Genomic DNA, 19,165 nt, shown 5'->3' with positions numbered 1-19,165 from the left:
ACGTGAGGCTGATGGAGGAGGCTAGAAGGCTAGTCTAGGTTGGTCGGGCGAGGACGAGTGTTGAGTGATTGTACTCAGGGCAAAATTCTATGTGTTTTAGGATTTATTGTAGCAGTACTGTAGCGACACTGTAGCAGTCGACTGGTACACTGTAGCAGTCGACTGGTACACTGTAGTAGTCGACTGGTAGCCGAACGTTGGGTAACGGTCGGCTTCACTTAAAGGACCAGTCGACTGGTGCATACACCAGTCGACTGGTAGCGGGAAAACAACTTAGTATTTTCCTCTCGAGCTCTATTTAATAGAGCTCAAGGTGCTTGGGCATAGTTGACGAAATAGACTTGGTTAAAGCCTATTAGAGTCTCCCAAGCCTTCGTGTGATCGGTGTGCTTGTATTCAAGTGTTTGTGGCGAGGTTTCTCCACCGACAAGGAGCTTGAGCTAGCCGGAGGTTTTCCGGGGAATCATCCACCAACGGATCGGGATCGTCCACCTTACGGACAGCCGTAGAGTAGGAGCTTTATCTCCGAACCACGTTAAATCAACGTGTTAGGTTTGCTTTCTCTTGTTAGTATTTGTTTTTGTATTTCCGCTGTGAACTAACATTATAGGAAGCGATCGATTTGGGTGAGACGCTATTCACCCCCCCTAGCGGACATCAAGGTCCCAATAGGACATTCCAGAGAAAGGTGGTCCAGGCACCCAGAGTTGTTCCGAGCGCCCGGAATTGGTCCGGGTGCCCGAAAGGCAAAGTTTATCCCGGCGTAGTCGTCACAAGTGGAGCTCACTAGTTGGCTAGGCTACGTCACGGTCCAAGTGCCCGGAAGGGATCCGGGAGCCCGGGACCTTTTATATAAGGAGGGTGAGTCCTGAAGCAAAAAACAACAATGACTTCTGCTCTACTACGTTGTGCCCCTGTGACGCTACAAAGCTTCTCCGACAACGTGCTCTTTCTCCTTTTCTCTATTGTTGTTGGTATTTCTTATTTAAAGTTCTTGTACTCAAATTTGTAAATCTTTTACGAACTATTAGTGATTTTCCAACAAAAGCACTCGATGAGTGCGGGCCTTGGAGTAGGAGTCGACCAAGGCTCCGAACCAAGTAAATTGGTTCTTGTTAGTATTACTCTATTTATTTTTCGCTGCGTACTCTCTACGAACATTTTCTATCGATATTCACCCTCCTATTGACTCTCACGATCCAACATTAACAACCTTTGAAAGGAAGTACTATCCGAGGCACACAAATCCAAATTCTCAATTCATCTTAGAAGCACAAAAATGTATAGGGACTTGAAGAAAAACTTCTAGTGGAGTGGAATGAAGAAAGATGTAGCAAACTTCATAGTTAAGTGTTTGGTGTGTCAATAAGTGAAGGTCAAACACCAGGGACCTGGAGAACTCTTACAACCATTAGAAATTCTAGAATGGAAATGGGAACATATTTCCATGGACTTCATTGTAGGGGTGCCAAGATCGCACCAGAGTCATGATGCTATATGAGTAATTGTGGATAGGCTTACCAAGTTTGTTCACTTCATACCAGTCCTCATGAATTATAATCTCGACAAGCTAGTAAATCTTTATATGGATAACATAGTGTGATTGCATGGAGTGCCCATGAGTATCTTGTCAAACTAAGATCCAAGATTCGTGTCTAGATTTTGGAAAGACTTTCAACAGGCAATGGGTTCTAAAGTTACTCTTAGCACGATTTATGGAAAATAACCATGGGATTTTCTGTAAAACTTCACCCGTATAAATAACCATGGGAAAGTTACAAAACATCTTGATCGGAAGAGAAGACAATCCCTGGTAGAATCATTTTGGCAAGGAATGAGAAATGTACTTCAAGAATCCTACCTTTCCCACGTCGTATCAACTTCCAAGGATTTCGATAAGTGGGCTTATTATGCAAATAATGAGTTCTGAAAGTGATAGCTCTATTTTTTAAAAATTATTTTGTTACACTACTATAAATTACTGAAGATTACTAATTACTGTCATTATTGTATTTTGGGTCACTGAATTAATTATGAAGTAAATGATAAAGATACGTATTCTAAACACTTTGATTTTTGAACTACTTCCTATTTCTGACCTCTCCTCTAAGAGAGATAATTCTATACGGCTGATATTAGCTTAAGTAATAAGGAACATGATTTAATTTCAATGTCTATGTATATTTTTGTTTTGATTTAACTACTATTTTTACTACTGAAAAACTGCTGCTTCTCAAGAATCATTGTATTTATATTTTATTCTCCACTTACTGGGTGGTATCAAGTCACTCACCCCTTATAACCCATTTCAGTTGATAAGAAATTGGAACTGAAAATGAAATCGGGGATCGGGAGCAAGTTAAGTTTTGGGGATGGTGAATTCACTTTAATTTCTGACGAAAAGACTAGAATTCCGTTGCAATATGAGATTTTCAAATTTAAGTGGATGTAATCTAATTAGTTCAAATAGTATGAATAGTTTATCATTTATTTTGGAATGAAAAACTGGTCTATTTTGAAATTACTATACTACCGAGTTGGTTATTTTCAAAATTTTCATTTGAAAGTAACTCCGATGTCTGTCGCCAGTCACGGGGTGTGACACCTTGTATCCAAAAAACCTTGGTCACATTGTAGTTGATGATAACAACTTTAATGATTAGGGCATCATCATGTGATACTTCTATCCCTTTAAAATCTTAAGGTCGAAAATTGATCTAGGGACCTCCACCTGCGTTTGACTGGAGCCAACTTCATAGATCTCTAGTTAGTGACCATAAGACTTCCATGCCTGATAGGAATCTTTATCAATAGGGCCTCCAGAGATTATGTTGACATTTCCCCGGATGACATTCCTCTTTTTTTTTTTCTTATCGAATCTGCGAGCATTTTGTGCCCTTATTCGGGGAGTGGACTCTACTACCTTGTTGTTGTAGAGCATCAGGTTGTCGATTGGCTGTGTTGGGACCAGCTAGAGGTCTGCTAGACCGATGAACAGTTTAAGGGGTTGTTGACATTGAAGGCTCTGATCAGCCACCCGACAAAGTTCTCGGGCATACTAGTAACAATCGTTGGCATTGTGAGTTTTGATTTGTGATAAGTATAAAATGTGGGTATCCACTGACAAGCCTTAGTGAATGAGGTCTGAGCGTCTTCCACATGTTGGACTAATCTTAGTTCATGAGCTAGTGGATGACTTAGTCGGTGCTCGTTGTTTCCTAGAAGGGGTAGAGGGCCCTTGTGCTTTGCTTGAAAGTGTTGGAACCCCGTGGTTGTTTTGATGTGATCAACCAGGTTAAGTTAGGTCCTATTGTGTTTGATCCTTATGTATAAGTGTACATGAGATTAGGAATACAAGAAGTCAAGCGGAAGACGCAGCTAGCGGGAAGGATTGCACGGGAAGGGAGCCTACGGGCTTAGTGCATCTGAAGGACGAGGTGTTGCAGAAGAGTACACCGGTGGATGAGAAGGGCATGCGCGAAGTTTTGAGGGACGAGAATCCGGAGCGGAAGCCTTCTCGAGGAGAAGGGCAGAAAATGGGTTCGAGTGAGCCCTATCCCGGATGACCGTGATCACCCAGGTGACCGGAATAGTAGAAGAGCAAAATGAAGGCTGGAAATACTGCTGGAGGCGCCTTCAAAGGGAGTTGAAGGTGCGTCCTGTGCCTCTGCACCTTTACTGTGGAAGACATCTTCCATGGCTGTTAGGCGCCTTCGATGAACAGTACGAAGGCGCCTTCCATCCCTATAGAAGGGCACCTTCGACCAAGCAAATTCTGCCGTTGGAAGAGGATAAGGTTTTATCCGTACTTACCTTGATGGAGGCACCTTCCAGCTTGTTGAAGGCACCTTCTAGCCCCGAATAAGATTTTCCAGGGGCTATAAAAAAGACCCCTGGACGTAGGAAATCAATAACAACTTCTGTATTCATTTCCTAAATACTTTCTGAGCTTCCAACGAGTGTAAGAGGTTTCTTCGCCTTCAAAGAAGGAGACTTTTAGTTCGTTTACTTGCCTTGTATTAACAACTACCTAGGTTGTAATCAAGTAAATCTGTTGGCCTCTTTTATTTTATTAGTTGTTCATTTCTGTTTATTATAATTATGAAATTGCTATTATTTGAAGTTCAAAGATCGGGAAAGGTCCTTTTTTCTTAATAGGAAATTCACCCCCTCTTGTCGACCCCGCTGCGCTAACAAGTGATATCAGAGCCCAACTGCCTCAGAAGGACTAATCGTCGACTGAAGCACCGAAATGATGGCCAAACCGATAATATACCCACCAAAATTTTAGGAAGAATTTATGTCATGGAAGAAACACATGGAGATATTTTTTTAAAATCGATTTTGATTTATTGGTAATATTAAAATATGGATTTGTAGCATCGAAAGACAAAGAGGAGTATTAATGGACCAAAAAGGAGCAAGCAGATTTTGTGGCAGATGGACGAGCCGAATTTCATCTACTGAGCGTGCTACCTCCGCAATACTGAGCGTGCTACCTCCGCAAGAAGTCAACAGAATCGGCGCCTACAAATCAGTAAAGGAACTTTGGGAGAAGTTCCTAGAACTACATGAAGGTACGTTTGAAGCCAAACTTGCAAAACGAGATCTACTTTGGAACCAAATCAGCAATCTCCGAATAGAAGAAAGCGAATCGGTTTCTCAACTACACGAAAGAATCAAGGAGCTAATCATCAGCCTAATAAACCTCGGAGAAATGATAACCAATCGGGACACACTAAGATATGTTTTAAATGCGTTCCCGAGAACATCGGAATTGACATCTATAGTAGACTCCTACTATATCTCCAAAGATCTTGAGGTGAGTATCTTAGAAAATCTTTTCTCCACTTTCGAATTACACGAATCTCAGTGTGAAGGACAAAGAAAAGGACCGAGTCAGAACATTGCTCTAAAGGCAAGAACAAACGATCCAGACTCCGAAGAGTCAATTGATGGAGATGAAGCGGCTCTAATGGTAAGAAAATTTAGTAAATACATTAAATCTAATAAATTTAATAACTCACGGGCAAAGAAACACTTTCGGAGTAAAAGAAAGGTCCAATGTTACAACTATCAAGGGAAAGGGCACATCAAAGATAAATACCCTAAACTAAAGAAGAAGGAGAAAGACAAGGGTAATAGAACAAAGCACAACAACTTGAAGGCCACATGGGATGAATCATCAAAAGAAAGTTGTGATGAAGGGGGAGCATTAAAACATGAGGTAAGTGAGGTACGTGCATTATCTCTCAAGCAGTCGTTTAATTGCATTAAGATTTTTTCCAAGGATTTGGTAAAATTAGAAAAAGAGAACATTGGTTTAAAAAGACAATTAGATAGTTTAAAACTAGAAAATTATAAATTGAAAATATAAATAAAAAATTTGGAAAAAGGACCTGCATGTTTGAAACTAAATAATTTTCAAAACTCATAAATTAGAAATTATGGTAGACTAAAATGGTACATTAGAAAACACCAGTGACAACTTAGAAAAATCCCTAGAAGGTATGTATCCTCCAAATTTTTAATTAACCCAGTAGATATGAACCTATATTGGGTTCCAAAATCATGTTTATTCTAAAATTCTTTTAATTTTTAAAAGGGTTAAAATGTTAGAAAGGAGATGAAATATTAATTTCTTTAAAAGGTTTTGTCTAAGAAAGTGGTTGTTGCTTTAATATCCAAGAAGGCCTAGTGCCTCGTCATAGCCTGGAAGCCGATTATTGAAATAAATGTTTAATTGACTAACTATTAAATGATTTACTGTTATAATCTTTTAACAAGTTAAAAATTAATCAAATTTTTAAAATTGATAAAATGTTCTTAACTCTTTTTTTTCTTCTTGTCCAATACAAAGTATGACTTTATGGAAATGCTTTTAAGTACCCGAAAAATTAATATCACAACTTTCCAACTTCGTATGTTATTTTTCTATTTTTTTGATGTGATCAAAGGGAAAGGATTAGGTACAAGTTTAGGAGGAGTTAGGATTTTTTATTTATCAATAATTTTAAAATTTTAAATATTGCTAACTCATTTGTTATACTTAATGTACTCCATGTTTCTATAATATTATTTTTGAAATTTCTTTACAACACTTATTGCAATATGTTTGATTTTATCCCTAACTTGAACTTGGTTTGATGCACATCAAAAAGGAGGAGATTATTGGAACCCCGTGGTTGTTTTGAAGTGATCAACCAGGATAAGTTAGGTCCTGTTGTATTTGATCCTTGTGTCTAAGTGTGCAGGAACTTAGGAACACAAAAAGTCGAGCGGAAGACGCAGCTAGTGAGAAGGATGACACGGGAAGGGAGCCGATGGGATTGGTGCATCCGAGGGTCGAGATGCTGCGGAAGAGTACACCGGTGGATGAGAAGGGCGTGCGCGACATTCCAAGGGACGAGAAGCTGGAGCGGAAGCTTGCTCAAGGAAAAGGCTGAAAAATAGGTTCGGGTGAGCCCTATCCTAGATGGGCGCAATCACTCAGGCGACCAGAGCGGCATAAGAGCAAAAAGAAGGTTGGAAATACTACTGGAGGCGCCTTCAATTAAAGGCGTCTCCGCGCGCCTCTGCACCTTCACTATGGAAGGCGCCTTCCATGGCTGGAAGGCGCCTTCGATGAATAGTACAAATGCACCTTCTATCCCTACAGAAGGCACCTTTGACCAAGTAAATTCTACCGTTAGAAGAGGATAAGGTTTTATCCGTACTTACCTTGCTGGAGGCGCCTTCCAGCTTGTTGGAGGTGCCTTCTAACCTTGGATAAGATTTTTTAGGGGCTATAAAAAGACTCTTGGACCTACGAAATCAACAACAACTTCTGTATTCATTTCCTAAATACTTTCTAAGCTTCCGGCAGGTGTAAGAGGGTTCTCCATCTTCGAAGAAGGAGACTTTTAGGGCGCGTTTGGTTCGGAGTTATCTTTGATAACCTTGGTTATCTATCCAAGGTTATCAACAAAACCTTTGATTGGTTTAAGTAATCAACAATTCCAAAGTTATAATGCATGCCTGACACATAAGCAATTTGGGCATCCAACCCGGAATCAGAAAACCTCAGGAAAGCGAGGTTTTTCTTGATTCCGGGGTTAATAATTTTTTTAAGACAAAATTAACCTCCAATTTTTATCGATTGTGACAAAAATAACCCTACAAGTTTATCAAATAACAATTTGCCACCGACGCTAGAAAACCCAAACTAAAACCCATCCATGTTCGCGTGTTCCCTGCCTCACAGAAATCCTAGCGCGACGGCGATCCTCCTTGCGGCCGAATCCAGGAATTTGGATTTAGCGAATAAGGAGACGAGGATACCTTGGCGCCGCCATCAAAGGGATTCGGCCGGCACAATCGCGCATAGATCTCCTTCTTGCAAAGACGTGCCCTGGCCGTCTCATCCATCGCCTTCCCCATCAAGTACGCGTAGTTCTTCGGCAGCTTCGTCTCCCACACGACGCCCACCGAAGCCACCCCTTGGAAAGCCCGGCTGAGCCGCGCTGCGCAGCAGACCTCCGGCGGATCAAGGTGCAGCAGCACCTCTGCGATGCAGCTCTCGGGCAAGTCCCCGAGGCCTGCGCCAGTCCGCCGCCGCTGCCGGCGTGTTCCGCCCTAACGATGCTCGAAATCCACGACCCCATCCCCCGCAGCCAACGACACCACAGCGCACCGGAGCAAGGAAGAAAGAGGCATCCACACCGGAATCGATTCCAGGTCGCTCGCTCGATCAGGCAGCCGTCGCACTCCGCGGATCGATTCGATGCTTTGCTTGAAGACGAGGGCAAGGAATCCAAAAAAGGATTATATATATATATATATAAACAGATCGATTCGAAACAGATTTTTGTGGTCCAACTAATAAATCCTGTTTAACGCCGACGTGGATCCTGGTCAGCAACGCTTATCTAAAGGATAATAATAAAATGGGGTAATAATAAACCTTCCAAAACTCTCCTTTCCTTTTATTAAATCAAGGAAGCCTAGCCTGATATGATAAAATATTATATCAAGGGTAACAATAAAAACGAGATTTTATATGGTAAAATATTAAATCAAGGGTAATAATAAAAACGTTTCATTCCAGGGTATGGTAAAATCACTATTAATAATATAATATTATCATTATTAAATCAAGGGTAATATGGTAAAATATTACATTATGTTATGTACTATAAAACCTTCAAACAAACGAGATTTTACTAGATTACCAAAATTGAACCAAACAACCAATGGTTATGTTTCATTCCCTATAACCTTGGTTATGTGATTACTTGGTAATCACATAACTAAGGTAATATACCATAACTTGAACCAAACGCGCCCTTAGTGTGTTTACTTGTCTTAGATTAACAACCATCTAGGTTGTAACTAAGTAAATCTGTTGGCCTCTTTTATTTTATTAGTTATTCATTTCTATTTATTATAATTGTGAAATTATTGTTAATTGAAGTTCAAAGTTTGGGAAAGGTTCTTTTTTCTTAATCAGAAATTCACCCCCTCTTGTCAGCCCCGTTGCGCCAATAGAAAGAAGGGGCAGGAGCAACAACTTCATTTTTTGGGCGACTTGGGCTTCTTCTACACTAACATAGTTAACAGTCCGCTCCAATAAATTGTCGAAATCCTTGGGAGGTTTCCTCACTAGGGAATGAAAGAAATCCCCATCGATGAGTCTTTGAGAGAAGGCACTTACCAGTATTTCAGAGGTGATTGAGGGGGTAGCCATAGCAACTTGATTGAATCACTTGATGTATGCTTTCAACGTCTCTTTTGTCCTCTATTTGAGGGCGAAAAAAATTTAATGTAGTCTTGTGGTATCTTCAGCTGCTAGCAAAGTAATGGAGAAAGATAGCCTTGAAATCTTTGAAACATTAGATGGAGCCCAATGAGAGTCAATTGAACCACCTTTGTGCCAAGCCCGAGAGTGTTGTTAAAGACACTTGACACTTGACATCATTGGTGTACTGATGCAGTAAAACAACATTTTCAAACTTACAGAGATGATATTTAGGATCGGTCGCACCACTATATTATATGATATGTGCATATTAGAAACTTTTGGGTAGCTTATCTTCTAGGATCCCCTAAGAAAAGGGAATACTTGGCCGCTCGGGTGAGCTACTAGCAGCAAGTGTGCCTTACTTTAGATCTCAAAGAGGTGCATTTCCAATGGAGGATCCTTGAGACCACTCGGATCCGACAGAATCTTCTACAGGAGTTCAAATTAGAGCTCTAGGGAACTTAGTTAGCTTCACTGGCTTGGATCTTTGGTCAGTAGTTTGTGGTTGTTCGGCTAATGCTACAAGTGCTTTTGAAGGAGCAAAATTCATTGTTTGCTTCTTTTGTGCAAGCGCTTGCACTTTAGCCATCATTAGCAAATCAAAGTCTTATTGTGGTAAGGTAATAATTGTGAACTTTCTAGCATCATTCATTTTCACATTTCAGATCAAGCATATATATTGACACAGACAGCGCCAAATTTGATCCCTTCGGAAAGATAACTTTGATGTTGACCTCAAGAATACCTCGAAGGAGAAACACCTCGAAGGGGGATCACTGGAGAGATAGCTTTGATGTTAACTGCAATAGGACCATGAAGAGAAAAACCTCCCTGGTGTAGCCACTTTAACACTCGAGTTAGTGAGGTGGGAAAAAAATATGGAAGATGGACAGTAGTAGAAAAAATATAAGATAAGTGTGAAGCAAAAGACATACATGCGCTTGTGAGGATGGGATCCTTTTATAACATCTTTGTAATCCTCACATTAATTAAATATCATATCAACATATGAGATATTGTAGTGTGCAGTCTCATTGCTCATACGTTACTCGTATCCTATATTTTGTACAAAGATATGGTCCCACGTGCTTCTAACAACTTCATACTCAGCATTAATTGTGGAATGGACTCCTGAATTGAAAGGTCCATTAGGCTTTCGGGCCTAGCCTAAATAGTGGGATAATAGGTTAGTAAAAAGGGGGCTCAATCTTCTGATGTTGACGGGTTTGATTATATGTATATCTATCTTATAAGGAGTTGAGGGGAGCAGAGTCTTAGGAGTCGAAGATCCAATCGAAAATTGAGCAGAAAGATATACAGGAGCAAAGACCCATGATCTTGTGGGCAGATCGGGAGGGTGCAGGGGAGCAGAGCCCCATAATTCTATGCTCTGATCGGGAGGATGCAGGGGAGCAGAATCCCAAGAGCCAGAGATACAATCAAGAACCAAGTAGAAGGATATAGGAGAACAAAGCCTAGTGATCCTGCGTCAATCAGGAGGGTGCAAGGGAATAGAGTCTCATGATCCTGTGCATCGATTGGTGGCCTCTGATGTCCCAATCAACCATTCACTCAGGTTGACCTATCTTAAATTTTGGTTGTCACGTTAATTAGAAAATTGACTTTTTGATCCTACGTGAGAGCCCCCTTATATCTGCCACATCACAAAGGTTTAGGAAAAAAAGATGAAAAGGAGGCAAAAGAAAGGTGGGTATTTAGAATTTAAGATTTTAAATTTTAAGATTCAAGACAAGAGGGAGAGTCTAGAGAGGAGGGTATTTAGGGTACACAAAATATAAGGCATATGTTAAAAATAAAAGAAACTCAAAGGCTATTTTTAAAAATTGAACCTTTTGTCCTTATCAGACGGGGTCCTACAACCTTTGCCTGTGGTGTCTAGAGATGGAGAACAGGTCAAATGCCTGAAAAGTGCCAATCAGTTTTGCATCATTCATGTGATTCATCAACACCAATTATCCTCCCATGTGCTATTATTATTTAGCAAAGCCCCTGTAATTTACATACTTTTTTAGAAAGTATGGGATCGTCCAAAACAGACGGTTAAAGTGATGATTTCATCTTTTATCATAGATCAACATCAATTGTCCCTCCTAACAAATATAAATTGTCTCATTGGAAAGGACTATTATACTAAGACAAAATGTCCCTATGATTTACTTATATATATCTTGTCATGAGACAAATAATATTGGATCACTTAGGATGAACGATATCATCTTTTACTCCAATTAACACCAATTATCCCAATAAAATCCCACCAACTTAAGATGTTCAACAACTTCTAAATTGACTGCTTACACATGAGATGAGCAGGACTACATGGAAGATAGGAGATGTATCTTTTGTGGCTTGGAGAAGACACAAGAACATGTATTCTTCAGATGGGGACCAATCAATTAGCTGTAGGAGCGGATCAAATGGTGGTTAGATATGAGCACGTATCGAAGGATGTTGAGGATCTTCAGACTTCATTATCGAAGGACCAATGGTTTGGTGAAGGTCAGACACCTTATCGTGCCACTTATGATTCACTATGGTATAACAGGCAAGGATCCAGAGCATATTTAAGAGAGAGTACTTTGATGTAGAGGTGGTATTTAGGAAAACATTAAATCTAACACTTTATCAGACAAAAGTAGCTTTCCTAGAATAATATTGTACAGTTTTACTTCCTTTATATGCATATTTATCATTCATCAAAAAATAAAAAAGAACAACTCCTAAATTCAGGATATCTTAGAATTACTCTTAAACTCAAGAAGAACCCTCTTAGTTCCAAGACAAACTGAGCACTGAGTTGCCATTAGGAATTTTTCCTGAACATTTTGGTCTCACTTAGTAGCTGCCTTTCCTGCATAGTAAACAAGTGATTGAACATGAACAGTCATCTACCAGAATGAGACCCAACCTCATCCTTAACCTTACCAGTTGCCACCTTGATGACTCAAGACAGAATATAGATTTCAGACATTCACATGTTCCCTGCTACATTAAGGTTCCTACAAGGTGCACAATGATTGCATCTCAAAGTGGACCTGAAAGTTGAAGATCTGATTTCCTTTTGAGTGTCATTTCATCCAATCTGGTCATAGAAATTTGCTGCATGTTTGGTTTACAGATACAATAACAAAAGAAAGAATCATCACTGTATCAAAGATTTACCTTAGTTGCTCTTTCCCTTGGTTCATCACACTTTTGACTCCATTTTTGCAGCACAGGGAAGGCAGTCCAGAGTGAGCACAAATGGCATTCAAAGAATAGGAATGGAAGAAACATGATGCACAACTGATCATTGAAACAATGTCCATAAATTAAATCTTCCAGAAGAAGTTACTTTCCCTTTTTCACTATATTTTTTCTCTTTTTTTTTTTGTTTAGCTAGTTGTTTTTAGCCCCAAGGGCCAGATACAAGCTAAAAGAAATAAATGAAGATCAACTACAGCAGTATGAAGCATCACTTCAACTAGTTGCCTCGGTTCCAGATTCATGGTTTTGCTCTTCCAACGAACGACTGGTTGTGCATGTTTCAATCGCAAGGAACGAGTAGTTGGCTACCTAGCATTTCTTACTCGCTTTTTTCTTCAAAAGTTAAGGCAAAATTCTACATTGCAGTTTAGGGTTTATTATGAAATACTTTCCTCCTCTTGACAGCCGGGGAATCATGACAACATGATGCAAATGAACTGGCAGCTGTATCATCATTCTTGTAGCTCAAGCATGCAGCATCCAACACTCCAATTGGGCTTTGTGGTATGGTTGTAGCCGATGAGCTAGCAAGTTCATGTGGCATATTCCTCATTCCTATTGAGTCGTGTATCAATTTATAACATCTTATGACTCTTTCCTGGCAAAATAATCATAGCAAAATATCAGGCAAGAAGTTAAACATCTTTTGTAAGCGAACAAGGGTTCCCTTCCGAAATACTAATCACATACAGTCTGAAAATATTTACAAGAGAACATTCTAAAATACAAATTAAATTCAGGAAAAAAGAGATTTGATCTTCTCATGTAAAGATGAATTCGCTCAAAATTCTTCACCATTTTGGAAAAGAGAATTAGAAGATCAAAACGTATGTACCTTAACCACATGGAAACAACATGATAAAGCCTTTTCAAATTCCACAATCTTGAGTTCAACCGAAGCAAACAGTGCAACAGCTGCGGCAATTTCAGAAGGTCTGAATTCCAAGAAATCAATCCCTGAATGGTATTGACTCAGTCTAATCATGTAACTCAATCCACCTAGCAAATATAATATGACATTGGTACAATTTTATGCAGGGAGATGATGTACCTCTAATCGTGTTTATTGTTAATTGCACAGAATGAGACACCAAAAGTTTGCTTGGGGCACTACCACCATTGAACTTATGGAGAAAGAAATCGATGTAAGAGAAAGGTGTAATTGCTTGCATCTTCCATTTGAGGGTACTAAGCATCAGCAGCTCCATTCTCTGGATAGTCCTGGATTCAAATACATATTTTGCATCCCCTACCTTCACGAAACAATTCACAAATGATTCACAACAAATTCACGATCAGAGAAGACCTTATGGAGTTTTTTTCGTAAGACTGTTTCTCACTTGCAAGTCCTGAGATAGAGGGATTTCAGTTTCCTCCATCTTGGCAGCCAAAGACAAGCATGCCACAGATAATAGTTGTATCATCCAAGCCTTGTCCTTCTACAGATAGAAAAATGGAAAAGGAATTATATTAATAAGATTCTTTCATTCAACCAGAAAGGAATGATTTCACAGGTGAAACCACACATTAAAGAATGAATAGATGCAATGTATCTGCAAAGATCAGATTACAGACAATTGGGGAAGTTCTTACTGGCAGCTCATTGGCAGAGAGGAATCGATCTAAGTAATTGACAGCTAAATATGCACTAAGTGGCCCAAAGTTGTAATGGGCATGAACCTGTTCGACATACAATAACATCCAGTAATCAGACTTTGCAAATTTTGCCAAGTGAATAGTATGATATATATCAAAATGAAAGGTAAATTGAAAGGGGAATAAAAAGATATCGGTTTGTACTGAGATTGTTAAGAAATCTACAGAACAAATAACCAAAATCAGATATAAGAAAAAGGAGACAATCAGATTTCAGTCCCAAAATATACATTAAGAATCCCAAACGATGAGTAAAAAAGCAGTAAGATGAAGGATCAAAAGAACCACACTGATCATAGTGGCTAGAAACAGAAAATAAGAGCCGATCAAGAACTGTTTTTTTTTAATGAGAAAATTATGAAAAGAAAAGATCGTTATAAATCCAACCAAAGAAAAGGGCGACCTTGCAAATCCAATCAATGGCATCTCTCCTGATAGCCAAATCTAATGCCCCGGACCGCAGCCTCTCGGCATAGTCCTCCCTCGGCATATGCTCAGCTTCTCTCTCAACAAGCAAGCCCACGCACTCATCCGATTGAACAGGGAAGTCCACGAGGAAATCCCCATAAAAATCGCAACTTTTTACTTCTGAAAACCAACCACACCCAACCCCACCCCGTTCCTCATCATCGTCGTCAAAAGCCAGGATGCTACTGTTGTCCTCGGCGCAGAGGAGGATAGATGCTGCGCATTCATAATCTGAAGCCATAGATTCAAGAAAGATGTTATATTTGTAGTGATAAGGGAGCCCTTGTTCCTATTCCTCTCCTCTCCTCCTCAAAGATGACTCCTTTCCACGTAAAAACTCAAAAATGAGCTCAGTGGCAGCAGTATTCAGGAGGGCCACAGAGGAGGAGAGGAGGAGAGCAACTCACAGCTGTTGCACAGTGAGGAAAGGAGGGGTTTTGTAGGGCATTCGTGGGGGAAGGGAGAGAGGAGCATTTAGGGAAGGGAGTGCAAATGGCAGGCAAGAATATTAAAAAAGAGAATTGAATAGACAATGGGAAATAGAGGGAAGAAACACAGAAATAATATGTTTCCTTTATGTTTCTGATTTTTTGGCTGCGTGTTAGGGTTTGGCTTATGGTTCACAGTATTCCCAGAACCAGAGTACAAGCCAGTTCGACTCTTTGGTTGGGGAATCAATGAAGTGAAATCATCTTATTGAGTTAACAAAATATTTCACCAAACGTCTTACCGTTGCACCGTGTGCATATTCTCTTATATTTTGTCTTCTCAGATAGTGCAATAGTTAAAATATAAAATGTTATCATATGAAATTTTAGAATCGAAACTTGACATGTCCGAATATATTTTTCTCATGCCTTAGCTTCATACACTAATGACTAATAATTATTTATAATTTATTTTCTCTATGTTAATTTAGATCATAAATGAGATTTTGTTCGATGAGATCTTATGTAAGACTAAAGGAATTTTGGACTAAGCTAGTTAACCTTCCCGAGTAATCTTTGCAAGTACTAGAAACTCTTAGAGTTAAATTGATTGAGAAAAAAAATTCAAGACTTCAAGTTGAAGAGGACCAAGTTCTTGACTCTAAGGAGTTACAAGTTGAGGAAAACATGAAGTTCATCATGGCTCAATTGCGAATAGACGGTGATGTGGTGATAAAAGGGGCCTACTAAATATGGGTCAAAGGAGGACGTGAAGGTCAATGCCAGAGAACTAACGAACCCATCAAAGGATATCCGAGCAGAGCTCTACATCATGGGCCGATCGGGCATGTTTTGTTTGATCGGTAAAGGGATGGGCCAAGTGAAGCGCCCGTGCAGCCAAGATCATCAGAAGTTCGTTACAGAGTAGAGGAGCATTGAGATAATCGAAGCGTTATTCCGATTGGGCGGGAACATACTATCGAGACTTGCCGCCACATGGAAGAGTAGCCGAGTCCAGCCAAGCAGAGGAGTACTAGACCAAGCGGCTATCTCACTCGGCCGATCAGCGAGATCGCTGACCTATCTCGGGATATCCTTTTAGGAGATAGTGTCGCCGACATGAGACATGGTCAATAGATGGATCGTACTGCGATAAATCGGAGGATGTGCCCACGGCCAATTGGAGAACGTTTCCATGATCACGTGTCCAGGATCAATTGGAGAACGTATCCATAACCACGTGTCTAGGACCAATTGGGGAACGTGTCCGTGACCAATGGAAAAACGTGCCCATGCCTAAAAAATTACACATGTCGCCCACCAATGCATTATATAAAGGGGGTTCGTACACCGGCAAAGGCACGCATTATTCACTGTTTATGTTTGTGTTACTGTTGTTCCGTCTTCTTCTTCATGTCGGTGATTGACTTGAGCGTCGGAGAGCCAATATCGGAGACCCCTTCCCTGGCTCGGTACTAATGTTTCTTGTGCTTGCAGATGTTGGGACCGAAAAGTAGCTAGAGGGGGGGTGAATAGCTCGTCGCGTCCTAGGTGCTCGTCGTTGCTTGTTTCTTCAAGGATATGCAGCGGAAATACAAGAAACAAAAACATACAACGCTAACACTTAGGATTTTACTTGGTATCCACCTCACAAGAGGTGACTAGTCCAAGGATCCACGCACACACACACACACACCTCCACTAATAAACACCCCTTTTCGGTAACTACCGAAGGCGGAGAAGCCCTACAAGTTCACACTACAAGAAGAAAGGGAAAGGATACACAAATACAAGCAAAAGCTTACAATGAGTATAGAAACCCTAACCCTAGCTTTCTTCTTAGCTGTAGATCCACCTCTTGACTTGGAAAACCTCCAAGAACCTTCAAGAACTGGAGATCTGATCTTTGTGGAGAAGCTGTGGAAGCGCTGAAGTGATCTGAGATGAATCAGTGAAGTTCTGCTGAAGGAAACGCTCGCCTACAGCTAAATACGACCCCAACGGTCGGATCCCGATCGATTGGATTGCTCCCAATCGATCGGGGAGGCTTTGGATCGATCAACCGATCGATCCAGAGTGCCTCTGTGCTCTCTGGAATAACCTGGATCGATCGGCTGATCGATCGAGGGCTTATCGCGCATAAACAGCAGCTCCTAATCGATCCACTGATCGATTGGGACCTCTGGATCGATCCACGGATCGATCCAAAGAGGTTCTGTTCGCGGGGACTCACCCGATCGATCAACTGATCGATTGGGCATGATCCAATCGATCGGCTGATCGATCCAGATCTGCTGGATCGATTGGCTGATCGATCCAGATCTACTGGATCAATCCGCTGATCAATCCAGATCTGCTGGATCAATCCGCTGATCAATCCAGATCTTGGTTTTTGCCCAAAAGCAAGTCCAAAGCCCCCTAAACCAACATCCAGTCAACCATGACTTGTTGGTACATAAAACCTAGCATCCGGTCACCCTCGACCATCTAGGACTCTCTCACCAAGTGTCCGGTCAATCCCTTTGACCCACTTGGACTTTTCTCCTCTTGCCAAGCATTCGGTTAATCCCTTTGACCTACTTGGACTTTTCTTCCTCGTGCCAAGTATCCGGTCAATCCCTTTGATCTACTTGGACTTTCACCAGATGTCTGGTCAACCTTGACCCATCTGGATTTCCCCGTGCCTGTCTTCACTCACCAGGACTTCCCTTTTGCCTAGCTTCACTCACTAGGACTTCTCTTCTGCCTGGCTTCACTCACCAGGTCTTTCACCTAGCTTCACTCACTAGGATTTTCCTCTGCCTGGCTTCACTCACCAGGACTTTCCTTTTGCCTAGCTTCACTCACTAGGACTTCTCTTCTGCCTGGCTTCACTCACCAGGTCTTTCACCTAGCTTCACTCACTAGGATTTTCCTCTGCCTGGCTTCACTCACCAGGACTTTCCTTTTGCCTAGCTTCACTCACTAGGACTTCTCTTCTGCCTGGCTTCACTCACCAGGTCTTTCACCTAGCTTCACTCACTAGGATTTTCCTCTGCCTGGCTTCACTCACCAGGACTTTCACCTAGCTTCACTCACTAGGATTTCCTCACTGCCTAGCTTCACTCACTAGGTCTTTCACCTGGCTTCACTCACCAGGATTTTCCTTCTGCCTAACATCCCGGTTAGGACTTCTCAGTCAAGTATCTGGTCAACCTTGACCTACTTTACTCTTCTTCAATCAACCTGATCAGACCCTGATCAAAGGGGAATTGCACCAAACAATCTCCCAAAATGAACAACTGCATTGTCAAACATCGAAACCCAAACCAAGACTCAAGCTTGGTCAACCAGGTCAGCCTTGACCTGAGGGATATTACACTAACAATCTCCCCCTTTTTGATGTTTGATAATACCACATTTAAGTTAGGCTAATCCCATAGCCTCAACCTCCTTTATGCCACTAGGAAATGAAAGCATAAGTTAAACCCTTCATTCTCCTCCTAAGAGGGCAAACTCCCTCTAGGTAATGAAGTCCTAACTTAAACCCTTCATTCTCCCCCTATTGACACACATCAACCCCACCTTTGGGCACACATCAACAAGTTCACTTGTTGAAAACTCTCCCCCTGAAGAGTTGCTCATCGTTGTTCACAACTTCACTCATTGTGATCAACACGATAATGAAAGTCTCATACCCTTCATTATCCGTAACCCTACATTCTCCCATTAATGTAGTCAAATGCCCACCCTTGAGCATTTTTAACTTAAACCACTTGAACAATGAGGATATCCACTCCCCATTAAAGTTCAAACACTCAACCTTGAGCATGGTCTGAAAAGAAGGTTAACCACCTTCCAAGGTTCATGAAAAATAATTTTCATGTCTTTAAAGAGTCCCTCCCCCTAAAGACATGATGGTAATTTCTGTCATTGCACCAACAATGACTTGGAATCCCTAAACCTTTAGGAAATCCAAATTTAGAAATTTTGAGATTCAAAAATTCAATATTGAAACTAACCTCAACCTAAACTTCAATTTAGTCTTCCTTAACCAATCCATCCTTGTTTTCAATATGAAAACACCTTTTTTATGTATACACATGTATTTTGAGGGGTTAGGAATGATTATCTAGACTAAAATAGGTTCAAAATGCTGAAAATAAGCTTTCCCAGCCAAAATCAGCATCTTCGATCGATTGGAGTTGAGTTCCAATCGATTGAACCCTGCTGAATCGATCCACTGATCGATTCAGTCTTCTTGGATCGATCGGCTGATCGATCCAGCGAGCTTATGCTCGCAAGAAATGCCTTCTCAATCGATCGGCTGATTGATTGAGGCACTCCAATCGATCCACTGATCAATTGAAGGCCTGAAATTGCTGAAATTCAATTTCAGCCAATTTCAGAAACCCCTAGAAAATTCTACAAAATTCCAAAAATCGTAAAAATTTGTGTAAACATTATTTAGGGTATAATTTATCATGGAAAAATAGTTTTCTATAAAAATACATCATATTTTCAAAGATTTACACAAACTTGAGAACTTGCAAAAACTTTAGTGTTTTCTTCAAGTTTGTGTTTAACT

General features: G+C 40.7%; 1 protein-coding gene across 1 annotated transcript; it reads right to left on the bottom strand.

Moving 5' to 3' along the window:
• Positions 1-12,064: 12,064 nt before the first annotated feature.
• On the bottom strand, positions 12,065-14,685 carry LOC122035193 (cyclin-D3-1-like). The gene is made up of 6 exons (XM_042594596.1): positions 14,106-14,685; positions 13,640-13,726; positions 13,387-13,485; positions 13,098-13,299; positions 12,882-13,003; positions 12,065-12,644 (listed from the first exon to the last, which is right to left on the bottom strand). Exons 1-6 carry the CDS (start codon positions 14,409-14,411, stop codon positions 12,414-12,416), a joined length of 1,047 nt encoding a protein of 348 aa, XP_042450530.1. The 5' UTR covers positions 14,412-14,685; the 3' UTR covers positions 12,065-12,413.
• Positions 14,686-19,165: the final 4,480 nt, after the last annotated feature.

The sequence above is a fragment of the Zingiber officinale genome, chromosome 11B (assembly GCF_018446385.1).
Source record: "Zingiber officinale cultivar Zhangliang chromosome 11B, Zo_v1.1, whole genome shotgun sequence".
In the NCBI taxonomy this organism is placed as follows: Eukaryota; Viridiplantae; Streptophyta; class Magnoliopsida; order Zingiberales; family Zingiberaceae; genus Zingiber; species Zingiber officinale.
Note: the sequence above shows the minus strand (reverse complement) of the source record. Positions and strands in the feature narration are given on the sequence as shown.

Coding starts and splice junctions, on each gene's coding strand:
- LOC122035193 (XM_042594596.1), bottom strand. CDS start 14,411: ATGGCTTCAGATTATGAATGCGCAGCATCTATCCTCCTCTGCGCCGAG. Junction 13,727..14,105: donor CCATTGATTGGATTTGCAAG/GTCGCCCTTTTC, acceptor TATGTCGAACAG/GTTCATGCCCATTACAACTT. Junction 13,486..13,639: donor TCTCTGCCAATGAGCTGCCA/GTAAGAACTTCC, acceptor TTCTATCTGTAG/AAGGACAAGGCTTGGATGAT.